Source organism: Vicia villosa, linkage group LG7 (genome assembly GCF_029867415.1).
Source record: "Vicia villosa cultivar HV-30 ecotype Madison, WI linkage group LG7, Vvil1.0, whole genome shotgun sequence".
Lineage (NCBI taxonomy): Eukaryota > Viridiplantae > Streptophyta > Magnoliopsida > Fabales > Fabaceae > Vicia > Vicia villosa.
In genome coordinates, this window is record NC_081186.1 from 100,494,429 (window position 1) to 100,519,331 (window position 24,903).

The following is a 24,903-nucleotide window of genomic DNA, read 5'->3' on the forward strand; positions in this document are numbered from 1 at the left end:
GTTGGAGTATCTATAATACTCCTTTCTTAATATCAGTTGCTTATTAAAAAAAAAAAAAACTCTATAATTTAAAGGAACAAAGTAACGATAAACGAACAATGAAACAAAGTATAAATTTAAATTTATATTATTTTTTATTGACTGCAAAGATGAGGCTAAACATTAAGTGTAAAATCGTGACTCAGTCTTTATTGTCTTATCTTAGCCCCTAAAAGATCCAATAAAGAAGTTTTTGAACTACATTATAACATATAACACATTAATTAGACAGGCAAGGGACATTTGGAATAGTATCTGTAGCTTTTCCATGTGCATTTTTACAAATAACAGAAGCATCGTTTTCTTTCTCAGCAGATACAATGTTGTTTTGATCCAATATAATGTCAAAACAACCGGATGAACTACAATCTAAATTAATAGCTACTTTGCCAGCATAAGTTCCGCTAAATCCTCGAAATGTTACGGAACTCACCGATACAGATGTTTCCTGATATTTACCAAAAAAAAAAAAGAAATTAAAACATATTTTTTGAAATGACAAGATAAAAATAATATGAGTGAAATATGTACCTGCAGATAATTATTGTATTCTTGATCTATGATTATTGGGTTCTTAGCATTTTCAAGGATGATTTGTTCATATGTAATATTTTTTGCATAACCTGATCCACCCTATAAATAAAAGACACAATGAAGGTGTTAAATATGTGTTAAATTATTATAAATTTCATTTTTCTTTTAATTTAGTCTCTATAAAAAGTTATTTATTTATAGTTTCTAATTTTTTTAAACAAAAGACACAAAAGGACTCGAATTTTTGTACAAAAGGAATTAAATAAAATTTTAATACGGACAAAATTTCTTAAATTTATATTTGTATATCAACTGTATAAATATAATTAAATTTAAATTATTATACTCACCGGAAATGTTTTGATTCTTGCTCCATTGGTAGTTTCTTTAAAGGTGCAATTTTGTACATAAATATTAGAAACTTGATCACTAGCTCCATCTTTACCAAGGCTACCAACACTGATGAGTTCATAAAATACATATAAGATATATCAGTGAAAATATGAATACATGAACAATATAAAATTTAAGCACACAATTTTTTTTGGAGATGTCATGAATTCAAACTCTAGCTACTAATAAATCATATTAACATTAAAAATGAAATTTAGAAACAATATTTTTAACCTTATCCCATGGCCTGGTCCACAAGTAATCCTCTTAGCGTCCAAGAAAGAGGTGCCACCATTGATAGCGATACAATCGTCACCTGTTTAAATGAAAGAAAGCTTATAAAAGAGATACAGATCTATTACACACACAAAATCCAGATAATTTTAAGGATAATGGTTGTTGATATTGAAAATAATTTTTCAATAATTTTCAAAAATATTTAAATGATTTTTTCTAGCACAATCCTTTTTTAAGACATATTAAAAGAATAAAATATCATAATATTAATAACCTGATTTTATGTCGGAATCTTGTATCAAGATATTAGTGGAATCAGAAACATCAATTCCATCAGTGTTAGGACTTGAATCAGGTGCATCAATGGATATTTTAGAGATTGTTGCACCATTACACTCATTAACAGATACATGAGATCTTGGACTATTACTAATCGCAAGATTACTAACATTAAGTTTGTCGCATTTATGAAAATGGAACACCTGTAATTAGCATTAGAAATACATGTCTTAATTTAGAGCTCAATTACTTAAGATAAAAATTTATTTTATAAATATTAAAGTATAACTCTTGATTTTCTTAAGAATATAATTAATTTGAATTATTACAATATATACATACCCCTGGTCTTTTACAATCTGAACAATCCCACCAAGTAGCACCATTTCCATCGATTTCTCCTACATTATTGCCATCAATTGTGAGTCCATTTACACTATCGATCTCAATCAAATATGGTCTAGCTTCCCATGCGTCTTTAGAAGGTGCAACTATTTTTCCTTCAAACTGCAATTTAATATAGAAAAAAAATTAAACGAGATTTATTTAATTATCTTAAAGAGCTCCTAAAATTAATTTTATTATATAAATAATATTATTATACATATTATATACCTGAATGAGAATTTCAGCATTGCATGGACCGCTAAAATCTACTTTCTTCACCAAGAATGATTTTCCAGATGGTATAACTAATGTTGTCTTTCCTTCTGCTTTACATGCATTGCTCCATGCACTTGAAAATGCCTACAATTCAATATATAAATATAATACATAATAAATATTTATAAGGTCATTTAATTATTTATAAAATCATATGAAGTATATATAAATTAAAATTATATAGATAAAATATAAAAACATATACTTTTGTATCATCAGATTTGCCATCGCCAGTTGCACCATATTGCATCACATTATAAGTAGTATCAGATGTGGTTCTAACATTGAACCTTATACACAGACAAGGTGAAATAAAATAAAGAACTAAAACATAGACAATGAATCCTTGCATGTTGACTAGAGTGAAATGAAACAAATGATAATAACTAAGTTTTACTATGATGATTTGTGATGGAAGTATAGTTCTGGCCGGTTTGGAGGTTAAATAGAAAATTACTTGCATGCAACTTTTTCATTTAAATATATAAATAATAAATTTAAGTATAAAAAATGGAAACATATTTGTGTTTAAAATGAAAATAAAATAAAATGAAAAAAAAATTTATGTAAGGAAAAATAAAATAAAATAGAATATGTTGAAAAGTCAATAAATCAAAAAAATTATATTCAAATATAAAAACAATTTTTTTTTAACATATTTGCTTTTTAATTAAAAATTTTTTACTTCTATTACAATATATGGTAGCCTTTACTATATTCATAATAAATAAAAAATTAGGTAGACTTTCTAATTTTTAATATAATTTTTTAGGTAGATTTTATGTTAAGAAAAATAAATTCTCCTAGTTTTGTGTTATAAAGGAATTTTTTTAACTTTATTAAATTAGGTAGATTTTGTGTTATGAGAAAAGTAAACTTTCTAAAGTCCTCCACTCTAAAACTTCACAATTCAATTCACTTAATCTTTCTCTTTTTTTATTTTTTAAGTCCATGTCTCATCTTTTTCTCGAAACTCAATAATAAAATTTAAGAGTTTAAATTTTAAGGGCTTAATCTTTCTTTTTTTTTTTAAGTCCATGTCTCATCTTTTTCTCGAAACTCAATAATAAAATTTAAGAGTTTAAATTTTAAGGGGAAGAGGAAGACGAAGCACGTGAATTTAGGGTTGGTAATTTGACTCATATCTTATGAATCCCGCAAAAAAATGCTCATAGTAGGTAGGATAAAAACTCGTAAAATGAGTAGAGGCACGGGTATGGATAATTATCTATTAAAAGAATTTTTTAAACTTTTTTTAAATTAGGTAGATTTTGTGTTATGAGAAAAGCAAACTTTCTAAAGAATCTCATTTTTCCTCCAAACGTCAAAATAAAATATTTGTTTTAGCTTTAAAAAAATGAATTTTTCTTTGTATTGTCAAAATTAAATTTTACACAGTTTTTTAAAATATTACAAGTTTTTTTATATTCATTTTTTTTAAATTAAAAGAGTAATTTTGACTTCTTATACCATAAACTTATATTATTGAAGATTAAAATATAGTCAAAATCACCTCTTTTTTTTTAAGTTGTATTTCAAAAATGATTTTTATAAAAGACTATTTGAAATAGCTTCAAAAGTAAGTGATTTTTTAAAATTTTGATATCCAAAAAAAGGTTCGATGAAATATCTAAAATAACATTTTAAGAATAGTTATTCAAACCAAATTTTTATCAGAAGCTTTTATGAAAACTTTTTTGTAAATTGTTTTTTTCATAAAATTATATTATGCTATAAAATTCATTTTTTAAAAAAGTCAAAACAAACGGACCCTAAGTTTAAGAGTTTAAAACAAAAAATAACATTTATTTTTACAGCAGCAGTAACTCACATGATATAAGGAACACATCAGCAATAAGAATTAGAAGCAAATGAATTCAACCTCTAAAACAAAGGCGAAACCAAAGTTTCCATATGAGTAGTAACTAAGTAACCAAAGAGATTATACTGTGTCCAAAGACCATAAACCAGAGAGACTATACATATGAGTATATGGGTGTTAAAAAGTTCAAAATCGCGGTGGAAATCACGGCCAAAGAGTCCCTAAACGCGCGTTAGAGGTTATTGGACACAGAACCAAACAATCACTATGATATCTAAGATATTGTGTTAGCTTTGTATAAGGACAATGTAAATGTACTTATGAGTAACGGGGCATGCACAGAGTGCGATTGATTGGTTTTTGTGCAATTTATATAACTAAAAATGTATACTGTCAAGTAACAAATATAATTATAAAAATGGTTAAGTTCCATTTTGAATCATCTACTCCTATACGTGAGAAATTTCATGACTGAAACCGAAAATGACTTATTTAATTATAATCTTTTACAAAACATAATTTTATAGCCTCGCTGCCTCCTAGTTTATGGGAATATCCAATTGTAACAGAGGATGATTTTACATCACGTAAATAAAAAAAATTATAAAAAAATTAGGAGTATTTATCGCAATAAAACCTACTTTGTTGGAGGCAACCTCCAAGGTAATTGGAGTATGCAATCGCAACTGAAGAAGGTTTTACAACGCATAAAACTAGACTAGTAGTTGAGACTATTCATGTCACAGTGTGAGCAATCATTAGAATTACATAGATCACATGTTTATCAATCAGATGTGTGAATCTATGTGTTAGGACTCAATTGACATCTAAATCAATTTTCCCAATTTCATAGACAGAAGAAAGCATAAAACGCATATAAAATCATATAATTTTTTAATTGAGATTCATTACAATAAAAATCATGAATACATAGATAACATGTTTAACGTTGAATAATTTAAAGAGAACCAAATTTAAGAGAACCAACCATTCATCCTTATTGAATTTTTTACTTTAACAATTAAAAAGAACGTTTGGATATCGTCGTTGGCTTATAAGTGCTCTGCTTTATCTCTTACACTTGATAGCGTCGTAGTGCTTTGAATGGGCGCCACTATTAACCATTTCTTGTAATTTAAAAAATTCTTGAAAAACAAGATTTAAGAAAAACAAAGATTTATCTTCTTTGACGATAATTTATAAGTTCATGCTACTTATTAAATTACATTTGTGTTCTTGTTCAATCTCCACTTCCATTCTCATACTTCGAGATGACTAACCCAAAATACTTAATTCTTCCATCTTATCTATTCAACGGTGTTCTCTTTTCTCACCAGTTCACTTAAATGAAAATTGTTCACATTGAATGGTTAAAGCATAAAAATGGAAAAGTAAATATTAACACAAAAATGGTTAAAATTAATGAGTATTATTTTCTCTTTCCACATTTAATTGTTTATTATTTTTAGCCATTAGATTGAGTAGAATTAATGGTCAAGATGTGGAGTAAGTCTTGATAACTTACTCTTGGAGTAAGAATATCCCTCCTCATATATATATATATATATATATATATATATATATATATATATATATATATATATATATATATATATATATATATATATATATATATATATATATATATATATATATATATATAAAGATTTGATAACGTAGACCCACTTATTTTTATAAAAGTTTATTATAGCAAGCTTTAACAATAAAACAGTTAAATGCATCTTAATAAGTTGATGTATTATAGCAAACCCCACACACTTATTTTTATGAAAGTGTGATTTAGTAAATTTTAACTAAAAAAATAGTTAAATGCACACTCATGTGCATGTTGTTAAAATAAACCTTCTTAAAAATAAGTGAATATATATATATATATATATATATATATATATATATATATATATATATATATATATATATATATATATATATATATATATATATATATATATATATATATATATATATATATATATAACAGCCATAAATAATAAATACACAAATAATTAGAATAAATCATACTATTACTAATTTATCAAACAAATTCATTATAAAATAAATGATTAAAATATCAGTTTATACATAAAACAAATTATTAATAAATATTAAAATTATTTAAAATGATAAATTTATTATATATAAAAATATATGGATATTACAAACGACAAATATGCAACATGCATGTTTTTCTCTTTTTCACCTATAAATTAAAATATTTGTTAGCTTAAGTGTCGACTCTCCTTAATATTTAAGGAAAATATAATACTCCATGGGTTACATATATCAATGACATATATATCAGCCTTGAGTATGTGTTATTTACAAACAACCCAAATAAATTTTTTACCGTTCTTCTAACCAGTTATTACTTAAACAATATTTTTAGGTCTCCTGTTAATATATCCTTGCTTATAAAAACAAATATTCAACAATATCGTGGATGACCCAATAACATGCAAAACCTCCTGCCTATGAGCACACCTAATGTTTAATGCTGGGTACTTAGGTTGTGTACTCAAATGGGTGTATTTACTGGAATGCATGATAATTCTTATGAAGATTAATGGAACAGAATTTAAGAAAATATAAATAGAAAAATTTGTCATGTCCAATATTTTCAAAAATTCCAAATTAGAAGTACATATACTTTAGTTTAAAAGATAATGTTAGAGATAAAATTAGAGTAGTTAATAATTGTTCTTTTGAAATATTATTTAGGTTTGAGCGACACTGGATGATACTGACGAGTATTGTAGGTTGAGTATAACTCGTGGATAATTTTAAACTTGTGAGAAGTAGATTATATGCAATGTCTTATAATTTGCTTCTCTCTGAGGAATGAATTATCTTTGTGTTAATATTTACTTTTCCATTTTTATGCTTTAACCATTCAATCCAAACTCATAACTTTAGAAATTTTTGAATGGCAGTTCAATGCCACAGATTCATATGGAGACGATAAATTTTCCAGATAAATATTTTCAAAACTTTTGTTGCTTACCGCTATAGCGCTTCAACAAAATGACAATGTTGTCGGGGATTGGTGTTTATTAACTTGCATCGTAATAGTCTCTTTGGTTTTGAGTTTTGTATATATCGCACATATTGTATATTCTTACTTGTTTATATTTATACTTATACTTCTGAATTTTTTATATTGTTGTTTATTTCCTTTTACGTTTTCTTGTGTGTGGTAAGGAATTGCCGAACGGAAGTAACTTGAAGGAATGTTCTTAAATAACAGGCATCGAGCTTACGACATAAAACAAGCATGTTTATTCTTTTTTATTTTTTGTTTAGTTTAGGCAGTGTGATGCAATTGTCTAAATAAATTTAGATAGGATCAGTTGTTAAATTTCAAATCTCACTTTTAAATTTGTTTAGAAAATTTCATCAGCTCTTTTATTTTGTGTATATTAATAGTTGTGTGTTTGCCTTTGAGCTTGTTTTGACTAACTCGAGGAATTTGAGGTGATTTTTCAAGTTTGATTGTTTCAACTTGCGTGTGTATGGTAATTATTTTCCAAATCAGTTTTTTATCGTTCTTCTATCCAGTTATCACTTCAACAATATCTTTAGGTCTTCCGTAATATATCCTTGCTTATAAAAAAAACTTCAACAATACCGTGGATGACCCAATAACATGCAAAACCTCGTGTCTATGAGCACACCTAATGTTTAATGTTGGGTACTTAGGTTGTGTACTCAAATGGGTGTATTTACTTGAATAATCTTGAGGAAGCTTTGCATAAGGAAAACTTGTTTTGGAAATAAATAGCTAAAGTTAAATTAAATTTGGTAGGGGATAGAAAAACAAAGTACTTCCATAGAATTGCTAAGATAAAAAATGCTACTAAGAATATCTCGACTCTTATCATTGATGGGATCTTGTTTCTAATCAAGAAGCCATTAGCTCTCATGTGTTGATCATTTCAAGAATTTATTCTCCTCTCCTATGGGTACTAATATTGGTGTGGACTTCCTTAAAAATAACATACATAATCTCATCAGCCATGAAGTTAATCAAATGCTCACAAAGTTTCCTCTGACCTTGAAATCAAAGAAGCTATTTTCAATCTAAATAACAATATGGTGTTCCAGGGTCATATGGTTTTGGAGCATTCTTCTTTCAGCATGACTAGGCAATCATTCATCAGGATGTTATTGTGGCGGTTAAACAATTCTTTATCTCTTCTTGAAATATGCCTAACTATAATGCTAATACCCTGATTCTCCTTCCTAAATTTTCTAATACCGACTCTAGGGCTGGAAATGAGTCGAGTCGAGTCGAACTCGCCTCAACTCAGTTCGACTCGTTAAGAATTGGCCAAGTTTGAGTTCGAGTTCGAGTTCAAGATAGACTTTTTTTAGCTCAAACTCGAATCGTTAAGAATTGATCGAGTTTGAGTTCGAGTTCGAGTTTATCACAGACTTTTTTTCATCTCAAACTCGACTTGTTAGAAGTGCACGAACATCTCGGTTCAACTCGTTTGGTTACTCTTGTTAGGTTCAACTCGCTTATTTCACGGACTCTTGTTAGACATTGATTTTAAATTATGGTTATTATTAAAAGTTCTTAGTTCTCATAATAACCAATGTTCTCATTTGATATGTTCCATATATATATATATATATATATATATATATATATATATATATATATATATATATATATTTGACATTTTAAATTAATATTTTTTAAATAAAAAATATAAAAATAAAATAAAAGTTATAAGATTGGAATTTATACGATGTTAATTTTATTTGTATAATTATTTGTTGAAATTTTTTTCTCACTTGAGAATATAAATTATCAATTAAAATTGTTAGATTAAAATAAAATATGATACTAAGATTTAGAGCAAATCTTTAAACCTACTTTTAAAGACAATATCATCCATCTCATATATAATCGAATTGACTCATGAACCTAACGAGTCGAACTATGTATAGTTCAAGTTCAGCTCATTTAGTTAACGAACTTAGTTTTTAGCTCATACTCAACTCATTTGGTTCATGAACCTATTTCAACAATTTAATTTTCAAATCGAGTTTCGAACTATTTTCGAGTTAGTTTGGTTCATTGCCAGCCCTAACCGACTCTATTGAGCTTATTAGGCTTATTGCTTTAGCTAACTTTAAGTTTAAAATTATATTTAAGGTTATTCTAGATAGACTTTCCCCCATTATGTCAACAATCATTTTCATGGAGCAGAAAAGTTTTGTTCAAGGAAGATGCATCAAAGATTGTATTGTGCTTTTCTCGAAAGTTGTTAATTTGATACACAAGAAATCCTATGGTGGTAGTCTAGTTATGAAAATGGACATTAAAAACGCTTTTGATTCTATTAAATGGTTTTTTCTGATGCAGGTTCTTGGAAAATTTGCTTTCAATGATACTTTCAACAACTGGATTTGGATCATCCTAAATTCCTCTAAGATTTCAGTTTATTTCAACGGAAAGCTTCATGGGTTCTTTGAGTGTGCAAGAGGTGTGACATAGGGAGATTCTCTTTCTCCTCTCTTTTTTCATTCCTGAAGAGGTCCTTAGCAGGATCTTAACAAACCTTGTCATTGATAAGAAAATCAAGCTTATCCATGGTCCCAGAGCTTTGGAAGTGCCAACTCTCTGCTTGTTTGCGGATGATGCCATGGTGTTTTATAGAGGTGATAAAAGAACAAATGGCTCCGTTATTAATTTATTCTATAGAAAAGCCACGTCTTCTGGTTAAATTGTTAACCCTAAAAAATCTCACATATTTTTTCTTCTAATTTATTCCCTAGAAAAGCCATATCCATCACATTGCTAATCAGTTGGGGTTTAAGATTGGGTACCTTCCCTTTTATTATTTGGAGGTCCCCATCTTTAAGGGAAAACCTAAAGCTAGGAATCTTAAACCCATTCTTGACAAGGTTAAGTCTAAGTTAGCCAAGTGAAAGATTTCTCTTTTTATCTTTGCTGGTAGAATTCAAATGGTTAAATCCTTCATTGCTTCAATGCTTGTTCACAACTTCACTATCTATTCTTGGCTTCAGTCTCTAATTAAATATTTAGAGATAAGCATTAAGAATTTCACTAGGTCCTGAGATATTAGTAAGACTAAGCTTATTACCGTGGCTTGGCCTAAAATGTGCAAACCTCTTGAGCAGGATGGTTTAGGTCTTAGGCCCCTTTTTACCTTCAATGAAGCTTTCAACATGAAATTATGCTGCGATCTTTTAAATTCTTGCAAAAATTAGGCTATCTTGTTAAAGGCCTGAGTGCTTAGAGATTGAATCCCCATAAAATACCATGTTGCTTTTTCTATTTGGCATAGTATTAAAAGTGAGATTGACTATGTTACTTCTGATTCTATAATTGTTTTGGTTAATGGTTGCAACACTTATTTTTGGCTGGATTCTCGGTGCATTCCCCCTATTGAATCTCATTCAAGATTAAGACATTATTAATACTAAGACTCTAGTTTTTAATTTCTTACATAATGGTTCTTGGAATTTTCCTACTCATATAACCAACATGATTCCTAATTTGTTTTTTTATTGTTGAACAAGTTACTATCCCTCTTGATAATATTACAGATAACAAAGTTTGAACATATTATGACTTTGGTGAATTTACTCTGAAAGATGCCTACATCAAGGATGATATCACTTCTCCTATTTTGTGGCCCAAGCAGATATGGAAAATTGATATCCCCCCATCAAAGGCTTCCATTGTCTGGAGGCTCTTTCATAATTGTTTTCCAACCAATGATAATATTTTGTTGCGTGGTTGTCACATCCCTTCGTTTTATAACTCTCGTCATGAATCAATTCCAGTGGTTTTTCAATCTGAAAAAGATTCCACTTATGTCTAACATCTTAAGTATTCTTGATATTTGTGGCAAGATTTGGAGTCGTAAAGCCAAAGTCATTATTCAAGCTTCCATTGTTCACATTGTCAATGACATTTGGATGACCCATAATCATGTTTGACTAAGCAGTGGCTTTAGGCATTAGAAGAAGACTTTCAATCAAATTCTTAATGAGGTGGCCTTCATAGGAAACATTACTTACAGGATGGCTAGCTCCTCCATTCATGAGTTCTTGATCATCAAAGCCTTCAATGTTAAGTTACATCTGCCCAAGACTCTGAAAATTATTGAAGTTATTTGGAAGCACCCAACAGAGGGTTGGTTTAAATGCAATACAAATGGCTCTTTCTCCATTGATTCGGATTCATTTGTAGTTTGTTCAGAAACTCTTTGGGTGATTTTGTTTTCGGCTTTGCTGAAAAGTTTAATTGATAATCATTTATTCATGTTGAGCTTTGTGGGGTTATTAAAGCCAATGAATTTGCTTATCATTTCGGCTAGAATAGTATTTGGCTTGAAACAAACTCCTATTTTATGATGTTGGTTGTTCATGAGGCTAAGTTTGTCCCTTGGAATTTTTATAGCATTTGACTTAATTATTTAGCTAAAATGAGGCATTTTAGATTTTATTTATCTCATATATACAGAGAAGGGAATCAATTTAAAAATTTGTTAGCATCTTTGGCTATCAATTCTACTTTGCCTCTATCTTAAGATGAGTCTTCAAGGGTCCTGATTCTTTTAGTGATTCATAACAAATTGGGACCTCCTCGTTATCGTTTTGTTAATCTCTAAAAGGGTTTTGGTCTAATCCCTCCTCTTTTATTTCCTTTTCCTTCTTTGAATTTATGGATTTTTTTGTTAAAATAAAAATAAAATAAAAGTATTATTTCTTAAAATAGTTATATTAAAACAATTTCATACTTAAAGAATAAAAGTTAACAAAAATAACACTGACAATATATATATATATATATATATATATATATATATATATATATATATATATATATATATTTTTGATAACGTAGACTCAATTATTTTTGTAAAAGTTTATTTTAGTTAGCTTTAACTACAAAACAGTTAAATGCAGCTTAATAAGTTGATGTAATATAGCAAATCCCACACACTTATTTTTATGAAAGTCTGATACTAAAAATATAGTTAAATGTACCCTCAGGTGCATGTTGTTAAAATAGACCTTCTTAAAATTATATATATATATATATATATATATATATATATATATATACACACACACACACACAAGTTCTTCAATTCTTTGTGGTATAAAATAATATTTTTTGTATTCTTCATTTTTTTAACTAAGCTGTTATTTTTATTATTAACAATATTATTATTTTAAAAATTATTTATTTATAAATATCAACCACTTATTTTAGTAGCACTAGATATATAATTATTCATCAATAAATTATACATATATAGGAGGGATATTCTTACTCCAAGAGTAAGTTATCAAGACTTACTCCACATCTTCACCATTAATTCTTTTCAATCTAATGGTTAAAATTAATGTGTATTATTTTCTCTCTCCATATTTAATTGTTTATTATTTTTAGCCATTAGATTGAATAGAATCAATGGTGAGGATGTGGAATAAATCTTGATAACTTACTCTTGAAATATAACAATCATAAATAATAAATACACAAATAATTAGAATAAATCATACTATTACTAATTTAGCAAACAAATTCCTAATAAAATAAATGATTAAAATATCACTTTATACATAAGACAAATTATTAAATAAATGTTAAAGTCAATTAAAATGATAAATTTATTATATATATAAAAATATAAGGATGTTACGAACGATAAATAGGAGGTTGTTGTGTAGTGGCGGGTATTTGGAGAAAGGTGTTTGAGTGGATTGGTCCCGTCGACGATCTATCTTTGGAGGAGTTCGAAGGTTTTGTTTTTGTGTTTGAGAAGGTGAGGAGTCTAGCCAAAAGATCCTTAACTGCGGTAATTTGGTTAGCAACGGTGTGGAGCATTTGGATTAGACGAAACACTATTATTTTTAAAAATTATTTGTTTAGTTTTACCAAATGTATGTCGGATGTAATTTTTAATGCTTGGAATTGGCTTCTATCTAGTTATAAGCTAACGGAAAATTGTAATTTCCGCGTGTGAAATATTTTACCGCTCATTTGTTTTGAGGTGTAGAACTCATGTAAGTGGTTGGAGTATCCCTTATACTCCGGTTTTAATTTCATTGCCTATTGAAAAAAACAAATAGGCAACATTCATGTTTTTCTCATTTTCACCCATACATTAAAATATTTGCTAGCTTAATTGTCGACTCTCTTTATGGGTTAGTAAAAAAATTTGCAGACATCTTTTCTTCACAAATACTCCGACCTACTAAAATATATCATTTCGTCAAATAGAACAACCTCATCAATAAAAAATTAAAAAAATCATAAATAAATATTTAAGAATAATATAATACTCCATATGATACATATATCAGTGACATATATATTAGCTTTGAGTATGTGTTATTTACAAACAACCCAAATAAATTTTTCACCGTTCTTCTATCCAGTTATCACTTCAATGATATCTTTAGGCTTACACAAAAACAAAAACAAAAACTTCAACAATATCGTCGAGCACACCTAATGTTTAATGCTGGGTACTTAGGTTGTGTACTCAAATGGGTGTATTTACTGGAATGCATAATAATTCTTATGAAGATTAATGGAACACAATTTAAGAAAATATAAATAGAAAAATTTATCATGTCCAATATTTTCAAATTTTCCAAATTAGAAGAGTAATACATATACTTTAGTTTAAAAGATGATGTTAGAGATAAAATTAGAGTAGTTAATAATTGTTCTTAAGTTAAAATTGATATTATTTTATCTTTTGAGAAAGAATTATATAATTCTAATACATTTTATGTACCAAAACATTTTTCATTTTTTGATATATTTTTTATTATAATTATCCATTTATAATTTCTATCAAGAATTATAATAAGGGTTAAATACATTTTTAGTCCCTATAAATATGCGACCATGCATTTTTAGTCCCTATAAAATTTTCCTTCAATGAATGGTCCTTATAAAATTATCATGCACCTAGTTTCAGTCCCTACTGTCAAACCAATGTGCATTTTAGAATGATTATTTTGCAAACATGTTCATAATGTTTTAAAAAGTTCTTGGAAAAAAAAGAAACTCAAAATTTAATTTCTAAGTTGAGATTTTCATTACTTTTATCATTATTTTTCAAAATTTGAAAAATTCATATTTAATTCTTCTCGTTTTTAAAAATTCTAAAACTTGGTAAATAAATATTTTACAGTATTCTAAACATATATATAAAAAAAATTATTCAAAAATTTAAAAATTAAAGGGTAATTAAACAGTTTTTAAAATTTTAGAAAATAGTAGGGATTGAAATTGCATGCATAAAAATTTTATAAGGACCATTCATTGAAGAAAAATTTTATAGGGACTAAAAATGCAGGGTCACATATTTATAAGGACTAAAAACGTATTTAACCCTTATAATAATATACAATTGAATTAAAGTAGAGTTTTGTGACGGACGAAAGTTTAGGACATCTTTTAGGGGGCTGCAATGTTTTCAATAGAACATGGAGGAAAGTGTTCAATTGGATTGGTTCATTAGACGGTTTATCTTTGGAGAAGTTTGTGGGGTTCTTTGGTTTTTCTAAAAGGGTGAAGATTAAAGCCAAGAGGACTACTATAGTGGTCATTTGGCTTGCTACGATTTGGTACATTTGGATTAGGCGTAATGCGATCATTTTTAGAAATGAACTGCATAGCTTCACCGAGTGTATGTCGGGAGTAGTTTATTTATCTTGGTATTGGCTTCAATCTTATTATGTTCTTTCGGATAACTGTAATTTTCATGTCTGGAATATCCTTCTTCTCAATTATTTTGAAAAGGAGGAGCTTTCCGCCTTGTTTTTGACGGTTGGAGTATCTATAATACTCCTTTCTTAATATCAGTTGCTTATTAAAAAAAAAAACTCTATAATTTAAAGGAACAAAGTAACGATAAACGAACAATGAAACAAAGTATAAATTTAAATTTATATTATTTTTTATTGACTGCAAAGATGAGGCTAAACATTAAGTGTAAAATCGTGACTCAGTCTTTATTGTCTTATCTTAGCCCCTAAAAGATCCAATAAAGAAGTTTTTGAACTACATTATAACATATAACACATTAATTAGACAGGCAAGGGACATTTGGAATAGTATCTGTAGCTTTTCCATGTGCATTTTTACAAATAACAGAAGCATCGTTTTCTTTCTCAGCAGATACAATGTTGTTTTGATCCAATATAATGTCAAAACAACCGGATGAACTACAATCTAAATTAATAGCTACTTTGCCAGCATAAGTTCCGCTAAATCCTCGAAATGTTACGGAACTCACCGATACAGATGTTTCCTGATATTTACAAAAAAAAAAAAAAGAAATTAAAACATATTTTTTGAAATGACAAGATAAAAATAATATGAGTGAAATATGTACCTGCAGATAATTATTGTATTCTTGATCTATGATTATTGGGTTCTTAGCATTTTCAAGGATGATTTGTTCATATGTAATATTTTTTGCATAACCTGATCCACCCTATAAATAAAAGACACAATGAAGGTGTTAAATATGTGTTAAATTATTATAAATTTCATTTTTCTTTTAATTTAGTCTCTATAAAAAGTTATTTATTTATAGTTTCTAATTTTTTTAAACAATAGACACAAAAGGACTCGAATTTTTGTACAAAAGGAATTAAATAAAATTTTAATACGGACAAAATTTCTTAAATTTATATTTGTATATCAACTGTATAAATATATTTAAATTTAAATTATTATACTCACCGGAAATGTTTTGATTCTTGCTCCATTGGTAGTTTCTTTAAAGGTGCAATTTTGTACATAAATATTAGAAACTTGATCACTAGCTCCATCTTTACCAAGGCTACCAACACTGATGAGTTCATAAAATACATATAAGATATATCAGTGAAAATATGAATACATGAACAATATAAAATTTAAGCACACAAAATTTTTTTTGGAGATGTCATGAATTCAAACTCTAGCTACTAATAAATCATATTAACATTAAAAATGAAATTTAGAAACAATATTTTTAACCTTATCCCATGGCCTGGTCCACAAGTAATCCTCTTAGTGTTAAGCATAGTAAAGAAAGCTTAGAGTAATCACCTTTTATTGTATTAGCAACTGCCATAAGCATAGTTAGTTAAGTTAGTTATAGTAGTTAGTTGAGTTGTAACTAACTCAGTATTGCTATATATACTTGGCTCTATGCATTGTTGTAAGTTCAGTTGTGTAATAAAGTTTTTTGCCTTTCTCTTTCTCTATTCAAGCTTCTCAGCTTATCATTCATGGCTGCTAGGTAGTGAGTTCACATGGTATCATCGACCTGTGGCTACCCCATTATTGCTTCTTTTCCGCTGCGATCTTATTCACAACTCAGTTCCTTTCTTCTTCCCGATCTTCTTTCCTCTTCTTCTTTTGCATCATGTCTTCTGATGGCTCTTCTTCCTCTCCGATCAACCATGGCAACAAAGGGTATCAAAATGACACTCTTAATCCTTACTTCATGCATCCCAACGAGAATCCGGCTCTCGTTCTTGTTTCTCCTCTTTTGAATGCCAGCAATTATCATTCTTGGTCTAGATCAATGACAATGGCATTGCGGTCCAAGAACAAACTTCACTTCATCAATGGTGCCTTACCTCGACCACCTGATGAAGATCGTGACTCTCTTGCTTGGGATCGTTGCAACACGATGATTATGTCTTGGCTGAACAATTCTGTGGAATCAGAAATTTCTCAAAGCGTGCTATGGATGGAGACAGCTTCAAGCATATGGAAAGAACTCAAAGATCGTTTTTATCATGGAGATGTTTTCAGAATCTCAGAGATTCAAGAAGAAATTTGCACCCTTCGGCAAGGTGATTCTTCTATATCTTCCTATTACACAAAATTGAAAATGTTGTGGCAAGAGCTAGATAATTTTCGCCCCATACCTGTTTGTGATTGTGCCTCTACATGCATAGCTATTGACAAGATGCGTAGCTACCATGATTCTGACCAAGTTATTAGATTTTTGAAAGGATTAAATGATACCTATTCTGCTGTTAGATCACAAATCATGTTAATGGATCCTCTTCCCAATATTTGCAAAGTTTACTCTTTACTTGTGCAACAAGAAAGACAGTTGATCGTTCCGATTGATGAATCAAAAGTCTTAGCTTTTCCTGCTACTCAATCTCAAGGCAGAGGTCATAATCATACTAGAGGTCGTGGTTTAAGAGGTGGTAGATTCTCTAATGGTCGTGGTAGAGGAATGAGGGTATGCACTCATTGTGGTATGACTAATCATACTATTGACACATGCTTCAAAAAGCATGGTTACCCTCCCCATTGGCAGCAACAAAACCATATCAACAATGTTTCAGTTGAACAAGAACCTGAAGATGAAGCTCCACATGATCTTCCTGACGACCAAGTTAATGACACAGCATCGGGCACTTATGGATTCACACCTGCTCAGCACAAAGCTCTTTTGGCTTTGCTTCAGCAATCCTCCTCCTCTCACAGTGTGAATCATGTTGTTGCTCAACCTAACTCTAGCTCAGGTATTATCTGTACTATTCCTTCTCAGGACTTGAATGAATCATTCATTCTAGATACAGGAGCTACTGATCATGTTTGCTTTTCCAAAAGACTTTTTTCTTGCATCACACGCATTCCTGAAATCACTGTAAAGTTGCCAAATGGAACTTTAGTGTCTACTCATTATGCTGGCACCATTCAATTTGATGATAATTTTGTGCTGACCAATGTCCTCTATATGCCACACTTTACTTTTAATCTCATTTCTGTACCTAAACTCACTTCACATTTAGATTGCCAACTGCTTTTTGACAATTCTACTTGTTTCATACAGAACACTTACTCCAAGAAGAGGATTGGTATAGCTGAATTGCGAGGAGGACTGTATATTCTCACTCAGCCACTTGCAGTCATTCCCAACTTTCCACATCACTCTCTAGCACTTAACTCTCTAGCACCTCCACATAACTTTGTAAACCTTAGCCCTACCAATGCATGTAATCTTTGGCATTTACGACTTGGACATATTTCCAATGCCAAGTTAATTGAAATAAAGAAATCTTTTCCTTTTATCAATGTTGATTCTTCTAATGTTCCTTGTGACATTTGCTTTTATGCCAAGCAGAAAAGGTTACCTTTTCCTGATAGTACTCATGTGTCTAATGCAGTCTTTGATTTGGTCCATATGGACATTTGGGGACCAATCTCCATCCCTTCTATTAATGGCCACAAATATTTCCTTACTATTGTAGATGACAAGAGTCGTTTTACTTGGATCTTCCTTATGAAACACAAAACTGAAACCAGAAATTTGATCAAAAATTTTGTATCCATGGCCCTTACTCAGCATAACAAATCCATCAAATGCATAAGATCAGACAATGGCAGTGAGTTTCTCATGCATGATTACTACCAAACTCATGGCATTCTTCATCACACATCATGTGTTGGTACCCCTCAACAAAATGGCATAGTTGAGAGAAAGCATCAACACATACTTGCCATCACTAGAGCCCTTCTTTTCCAATCCCATCTTCCCAAAATTTTTTGGTCTTATGCAGTCAGTCATGCTATTCATATTATCAACAGACTCCCCACACCTTTCTTACAAAACAAGTCACCTTTTGAAATTTTATATACCAGCCTGCCCAACATAAAATCCCTTAGAGTTTTTGGTTCCTTATGTTATGCTACTACTTTACCAGCACATAGACATAAACTTGATTCTAGATCCAGAAAGTGTCTTTATTTAGGTGTCAAACTTGGAGTCAAAGGCCATATTCTTTTTGATCTAAAATCTAAAGAAATATTTCTGTCCAGAGATGTTATCTTTTTTGAACATTTATTTCCTTATCCACCACATCCTCCTACATCTTCTCCTCCATCTATTCAATCCTCACCTGAACATTTTGACTTTCCTTTCATTCATGAGTCTGCTCCTTCATCTAATATTTCTCCATCTCCCAATATTTCCACTAATGAGTCTTTTTCTAATAATTCTGCTCATCCATCCTCTTCTCCATCCCATAACACATCTCCTAATCTCCCTATACAAGCTTCTGATCCCATTATCCCTCTTAGGAAATCTACCAGACCTACCAAAGCTCCAACTTACCTTCAGGATTTTCACTGCAATCTGATTGAGAACACAGTCCAATTCAACAATCCAGCCAATGCTCAATCTTCTTCCCAAAGTAAGTATCCCCTTTCTGATTTTCTTTCTTATCATCATACATCTCCTGCTCACAATCAATATATTTTGCATCTTTCCTCCATTCCTGAGCCTCATACTTATGAGGAAGCTATAGGTAACCAGCATTGGAGTGATGCCATCCAATCTGAGTTACAATCTCTCACACAGACTAATACTTGGTCACTTGTTCCTCTACCTGAACATAAAAGAGCTATTGGATGTCGATGGGTTTTCAAACTCAAGCAACATGCTGATGGCTCTGTAGAAAGGTATAAAGCACGATTGGTTGCTAAGGGCTTCACCCAAACTGAAGGTTTGGACTACATGGACACATTCAGTCCTGTTGTTAAAATGACCACCATCAGAGTTTTTCTTGCCATAGCAGCTGTTCATCAATGGCCCTTGTTTCAACTTGATGTGAACACAGCATTCCTTCATGGTGATCTCAATGAAGAAGTATATATGCAGCCTCCCCCTGGTCTCACACTACCTCATCCTAATCTTGTTTGCAAGCTTCAAAAATCTCTCTATGGTTTGAAGCAAGCAAGTAGACAATGGAACACAAAACTGACTGAGACTCTCTTACACTCGGGTTACATCCAATCCAAGTCAGATTATTCCTTGTACAGCAAATCCAATGGTCCTCACTTCACTATCATTCTTGTCTATGTAGATGATTTGGTCTTAGGAGGGACTGATGTTGATGAGATCACTAACATTAAGACCCTTCTACATAACAAGTTCAGCATCAAGGATTTAGGTGCCCTCAAATACTTTCTTGGCTTTGAAGTAAGTAGATCCAAAGAAGGAATTTCTCTTTGTCAAAGAAAGTATACATTGGATTTGTTACAAGATGCAGGCCTGACTGGTGCCAAACCTTGTAATACCCCTATGCAGCCTCATCTCCAATTACATCAAGAATCTGGCAAGCCTCTTTCAGATCCTACTGCATATAGGAGACTGATTGGTAGACTGTTGTACCTCACTCACTCTAGACCTGAAATTTCCTACACAGTTAGTAAACTTAGCCAATTCCTGAGTAATCCTACTGATGCACACATGCTTGCTGGTATTCATGTTCTAAAGTATCTCAAAAGCAATCCTGGAAATGGTTTGTTTTTTAGCTCATCATCCACTCTCACACTCAAAGGATTTTCAGATTCGGATTGGGGAGCATGTCCAGATACAAGGAGATCAACAACTGGAATTTGCTTTTTTCTTGGAGATTCCTTGATTAGTTGGAAGAGTAAGAAGCAAACAGTTGTATCCAGGTCATCTTCCGAAGCAGAGTATCGAGCATTGGCACAAGCTACTTGTGAAGGTCAATGGATTTTGTACTTGCTGCAAGATTTCAACATTAAACATTCTGGTCCATTTCTGATCTATTGTGACAATAAGTCTGCCCTTCACATAGCTGCTAATCCTGTGTTTCATGAGAGGACAAAGCACATAGAGATTGATTGTCATGTTGTGAGGGATAAAGTACAGGCAGGAATCCTACACTTGCTCCCTATTGCTTCAAAAGATCAAGTAGCAGATATTTTAACAAAATCTCTGCATGTTGGACCTTTTAATACCTTACAGAGCAAGCTTGGAATGCTGAACATCTATTCCAGCTTGAGGGGGGATGTTAAGCATAGTAAAGAAAGCTTAGAGTAATCACCTTTTATTGTATTAGCAACTGCCATAAGCATAGTTAGTTAAGTTAGTTATAGTAGTTAGTTGAGTTGTAACTAACTCAGTATTGCTATATATACTTGGCTCTATGCATTGTTGTAAGTTCAGTTGTGTAATAAAGTTTTTTGCCTTTCTCTTTCTCTATTCAAGCTTCTCAGCTTATCATTCATGGCTGCTAGGTAGTGAGTTCACACTTAGCGTCCAAGAAAGAGGTGCCACCATTGATAGCGATACAATCGTCACCTGTTTAAATGAAACAAAGCTTATAAAAGAGATACAGATCTATTACACACACAAAATCCAGATAATTTTAAGGATAATGGTTGTTGATATTGAAAATAATTTTTCAATAATTTTCAAAAATATTTAAATGATTTTTTCTAGCACAATCCTTTTTTAAGACATATTAAAAGAATAAAATATCATAATATTAATAACCTGATTTTATGTCGGAATCTTGTATCAAGATATTAGTGGAATCAGAAACATCAATTCCATCAGTGTTAGGACTTGAATCAGGTGCATCAATGGATATTTTAGAGATTGTTGCACCATTACACTCATTAACAGATACATGAGATCTTGGACTATTACTAATCGCAAGATTACTAACATTAAGTTTGTCGCATTTATGAAAATGGAACACCTGTAATTAGCATTAGAAATACATGTCTTAATTTAGAGCTCAATTACTTAAGATAAAAATTTATTTTATAAATATTAAAGTATAACTCTTGATTTTCTTAAGAATATAATTAATTTGAATTATTACAATATATACATACCCCTGGTCTTTTACAATCTGAACAATCCCACCAAGTAGCACCATTTCCATCGATTTCTCCTACATTATTGCCATCAATTGTGAGTCCATTTACACTATCGATCTCAATCAAATATGGTCTAGCTTCCCATGCGTCTTTAGAAGGTGCAACTATTTTTCCTTCAAACTGCAATTTAATATAGAAAAAAAATTAAACGAGATTTATTTAATTATCTTAAAGAGCTCCTAAAATTAATTTTATTATATAAATAATATTATTATACATATTATATACCTGAATGAGAATTTCAGCATTGCATGGACCGCTAAAATCTACTTTCTTCACCAAGAATGATTTTCCAGATGGTATAACTAATGTTGTCTTTCCTTCTGCTTTACATGCATTGCTCCATGCACTTGAAAATGCCTACAATTCAATATATAAATATAATACATAATAAATATTTATAAGGTCATTTAATTATTTATAAAATCATATGAAGTATATATAAATTAAAATTATATAGATAAAATATAAAAACATATACTTTTGTATCATCAGATTTGCCATCGCCAGTTGCACCATATTGCATCACATTATAAGTAGTATCAGATGTGGTTCTAACATTGAACCTTATACACAGACAAGGTGAAATAAAATAAAGAACTAAAACATAGACAATGAATCCTTGCATGTTGACTAGAGTGAAATGAAACAAATGATAATAACTAAGTTTTACTATGATGATTTGTGATGGAAGTATAGTTCTGGCCGGTTTGGAGGTTAAATAGAAAATTACTTGCATGCAACTTTTTTATTTAAATATATAAATAATAAATTTAAGTATAAAAAATGGAAACATATTTGTGTTTAAAATGAAAATAAAATAAAATGAAAAAAAAATTTATGTAAGGAAAAATAAAATAAAATAGAATATGTTGAAAAGTCAATAAATCAAAAAAATTATATTCAAATATAAAAACAAATTTTTTTTAACATATTTGCTTTTTAATTAAAAAATTTTTACTTCTATTACAATATATGGTAGCCTTTACTATATTCATAATAAATAAAAAATTAGGTAGACTTTCTAATTTTTAATATAATTTTTTAGGTAGATTTTATGTTAAGAAAAATAAATTCTCCTAGTTTTGTGTTATAAAGGAATTTTTTTAACTTTATTAAATTAGGTAGATTTTGTGTTATGAGAAAAGTAAACTTTCTAAAGTCCTCCACTCTAAAACTTCACAATTCAATTCACTTAATCTTTCTCTTTTTTTATTTTTTAAGTCCATGTCTCATCTTTTTCTCGAAACTCAATAATAAAATTTAAGAGTTTAAATTTTAAGGGCTTAATCTTTCTTTTTTTTTTTAAGTCCATGTCTCATCTTTTTCTCGAAACTCAATAATAAAATTTAAGAGTTTAAATTTTAAGGGGAAGAGGAAGACGAAGCACGTGAATTTAGGGTTGGTAATTTGACTCATATCTTATGAATCCCGCAAAAAAATGCTCATAGTAGGTAGGATAAAAACTCGTAAAATGAGTAGAGGCACGGGTATGGATAATTATCTATTAAAAGAATTTTTTAAACTTTTTTTAAATTAGGTAGATTTTGTGTTATGAGAAAAGCAAACTTTCTAAAGAATCTCATTTTTCCTCCAAACGTCAAAATAAAATATTTGTTTTAGCTTTTAAAAAATGAATTTTTCTTTGTATTGTCAAAATTAAATTTTACACAGTTTTTTAAAATATTACAAGTTTTTTTATATTCATTTTTTTTAAATTAAAAGAGTAATTTTGACTTCTTATACCATAAACTTATATTATTGAAGATTAAAATATAGTCAAAATCACCTCTTTTTTTTTAAGTTGTATTTCAAAAATGATTTTTATAAAAGACTATTTGAAATAGCTTCAAAAGTAAGTGATTTTTTAAAATTTTGATATCCAAAAAAAGGTTCGATGAAATATCTAAAATAACATTTTAAGAATAGTTATTCAAACCAAATTTTTATCAGAAGCTTTTATGAAAACTTTTTTGTAAATTGTTTTTTTCATAAAATTATATTATGCTATAAAATTCATTTTTTAAAAAAGTCAAAACAAACGGACCCTAAGTTTAAGAGTTTAAAACAAAAAATAACATTTATTTTTACAGCAGCAGTAACTCACATGATATAAGGAACACATCAGCAATAAGAATTAGAAGCAAATGAATTCAACCTCTAAAACAAAGGCGAAACCAAAGTTTCCATATGAGTAGTAACTAAGTAACCAAAGAGATTATACTGTGTCCAAAGACCATAAACCAGAGAGACTATACATATGAGTATATGGGTGTTAAAAAGTTCAAAATCGCGGTGGAAATCACGGCCAAAGAGTCCCTAAACGCGCGTTAGAGGTTATTGGACACAGAACCAAACAATCACTATGATATCTAAGATATTGTGTTAGCTTTGTATAAGGACAATGTAAATGTACTTATGAGTAACGGGGCATGCACAGAGTGCGATTGATTGGTTTTTGTGCAATTTATATAACTAAAAATGTATACTGTCAAGTAACAAATATAATTATAAAAATGGTTAAGTTCCATTTTGAATCATCTACTCCTATACGTGAGAAATTTCATGACTGAAACCGAAAATGACTTATTTAATTATAATCTTTTACAAAACATAATTTTATAGCCTCGCTGCCTCCTAGTTTATGGGAATATCCAATTGTAACAGAGGATGATTTTACATCACGTAAATAAAAAAAATTATAAAAAAATTAGGAGTATTTATCGCAATAAAACCTACTTTGTTGGAGGCAACCTCCAAGGTAATTGGAGTATGCAATCGCAACTGAAGAAGGTTTTACAACGCATAAAACTAGACTAGTAGTTGAGACTATTCATGTCACAGTGTGAGCAATCATTAGAATTACATAGATCACATGTTTATCAATCAGATGTGTGAATCTATGTGTTAAGACTCAATTGACATCTAAATCAATTTTCCCAATTTCATAGACAGAAGAAAGCATAAAACGCATATAAAATCATATAATTTTTTAATTGAGATTCATTACAATAAAAATCATGAATACATAGATAACATGTTTAACGTTGAATAATTTAAAGAGAACCAAATTTAAGAGAACCAACCATTCATCCTTATTGAATTTTTTACTTTAACAATTAAAAAGAACGTTTGGATATCGTCGTTGGCTTATAAGTGCTCTGCTTTATCTCTTACACTTGATAGCGTC

At 29.8% G+C, this 24,903-nt stretch overlaps 2 protein-coding genes across 2 annotated transcripts; both read right to left on the reverse strand.

Annotated features, from left to right (window-relative positions):
- Positions 1-259: 259 nt before the first annotated feature.
- Positions 260-2,497, reverse strand: LOC131619828 (probable polygalacturonase At3g15720). The gene is made up of 9 exons (XM_058890879.1): positions 2,351-2,497; positions 2,098-2,229; positions 1,825-1,989; positions 1,478-1,685; positions 1,201-1,282; positions 924-1,032; positions 571-672; positions 403-487; positions 260-342 (listed from the first exon to the last, which is right to left on the reverse strand). Exons 1-9 carry the CDS (start codon positions 2,495-2,497, stop codon positions 260-262), a joined length of 1,113 nt encoding a protein of 370 aa, XP_058746862.1.
- Positions 2,498-15,078: 12,581 nt separating this feature from the next.
- On the reverse strand, positions 15,079-22,341 carry LOC131619830 (probable polygalacturonase At3g15720). Its single transcript, XM_058890880.1, has 10 exons — positions 22,195-22,341; positions 21,942-22,073; positions 21,669-21,833; positions 21,322-21,529; positions 21,078-21,126; positions 16,023-16,052; positions 15,744-15,852; positions 15,391-15,492; positions 15,222-15,306; positions 15,079-15,161 (listed from the first exon to the last, which is right to left on the reverse strand). Exons 1-10 carry the CDS (start codon positions 22,339-22,341, stop codon positions 15,079-15,081), a joined length of 1,110 nt encoding a protein of 369 aa, XP_058746863.1.
- Between the last annotated feature and the right edge of the window lie 2,562 nt (positions 22,342-24,903).

What these genes read in the sequence shown, in the direction of transcription:
- LOC131619828 (XM_058890879.1), bottom strand. Translation starts at nt 2,497, where the DNA reads ATGCAAGGATTCATTGTCTATGTTTTAGTTCTTTATTTTATTTCACCT. An exon ending in GCAAATCTGATGATACAAAA is followed by an intron (nt 2,230 to 2,350) that starts GTATATGTTTTT and finishes ATTGAATTGTAG; the next exon opens with GCATTTTCAAGTGCATGGAG. An exon ending in CAGATTGTAAAAGACCAGGG is followed by an intron (nt 1,686 to 1,824) that starts GTATGTATATAT and finishes TGCTAATTACAG; the next exon opens with GTGTTCCATTTTCATAAATG.
- LOC131619830 (XM_058890880.1), bottom strand. Translation starts at nt 22,341, where the DNA reads ATGCAAGGATTCATTGTCTATGTTTTAGTTCTTTATTTTATTTCACCT. An exon ending in ATGCTGAAATTCTCATTCAG is followed by an intron (nt 21,834 to 21,941) that starts GTATATAATATG and finishes ATTAAATTGCAG; the next exon opens with TTTGAAGGAAAAATAGTTGC. An exon ending in ACCTCTTTCTTGGACGCTAA is followed by an intron (nt 16,053 to 21,077) that starts GTGTGAACTCAC and finishes TAACACTAAGAG; the next exon opens with GATTACTTGTGGACCAGGCC.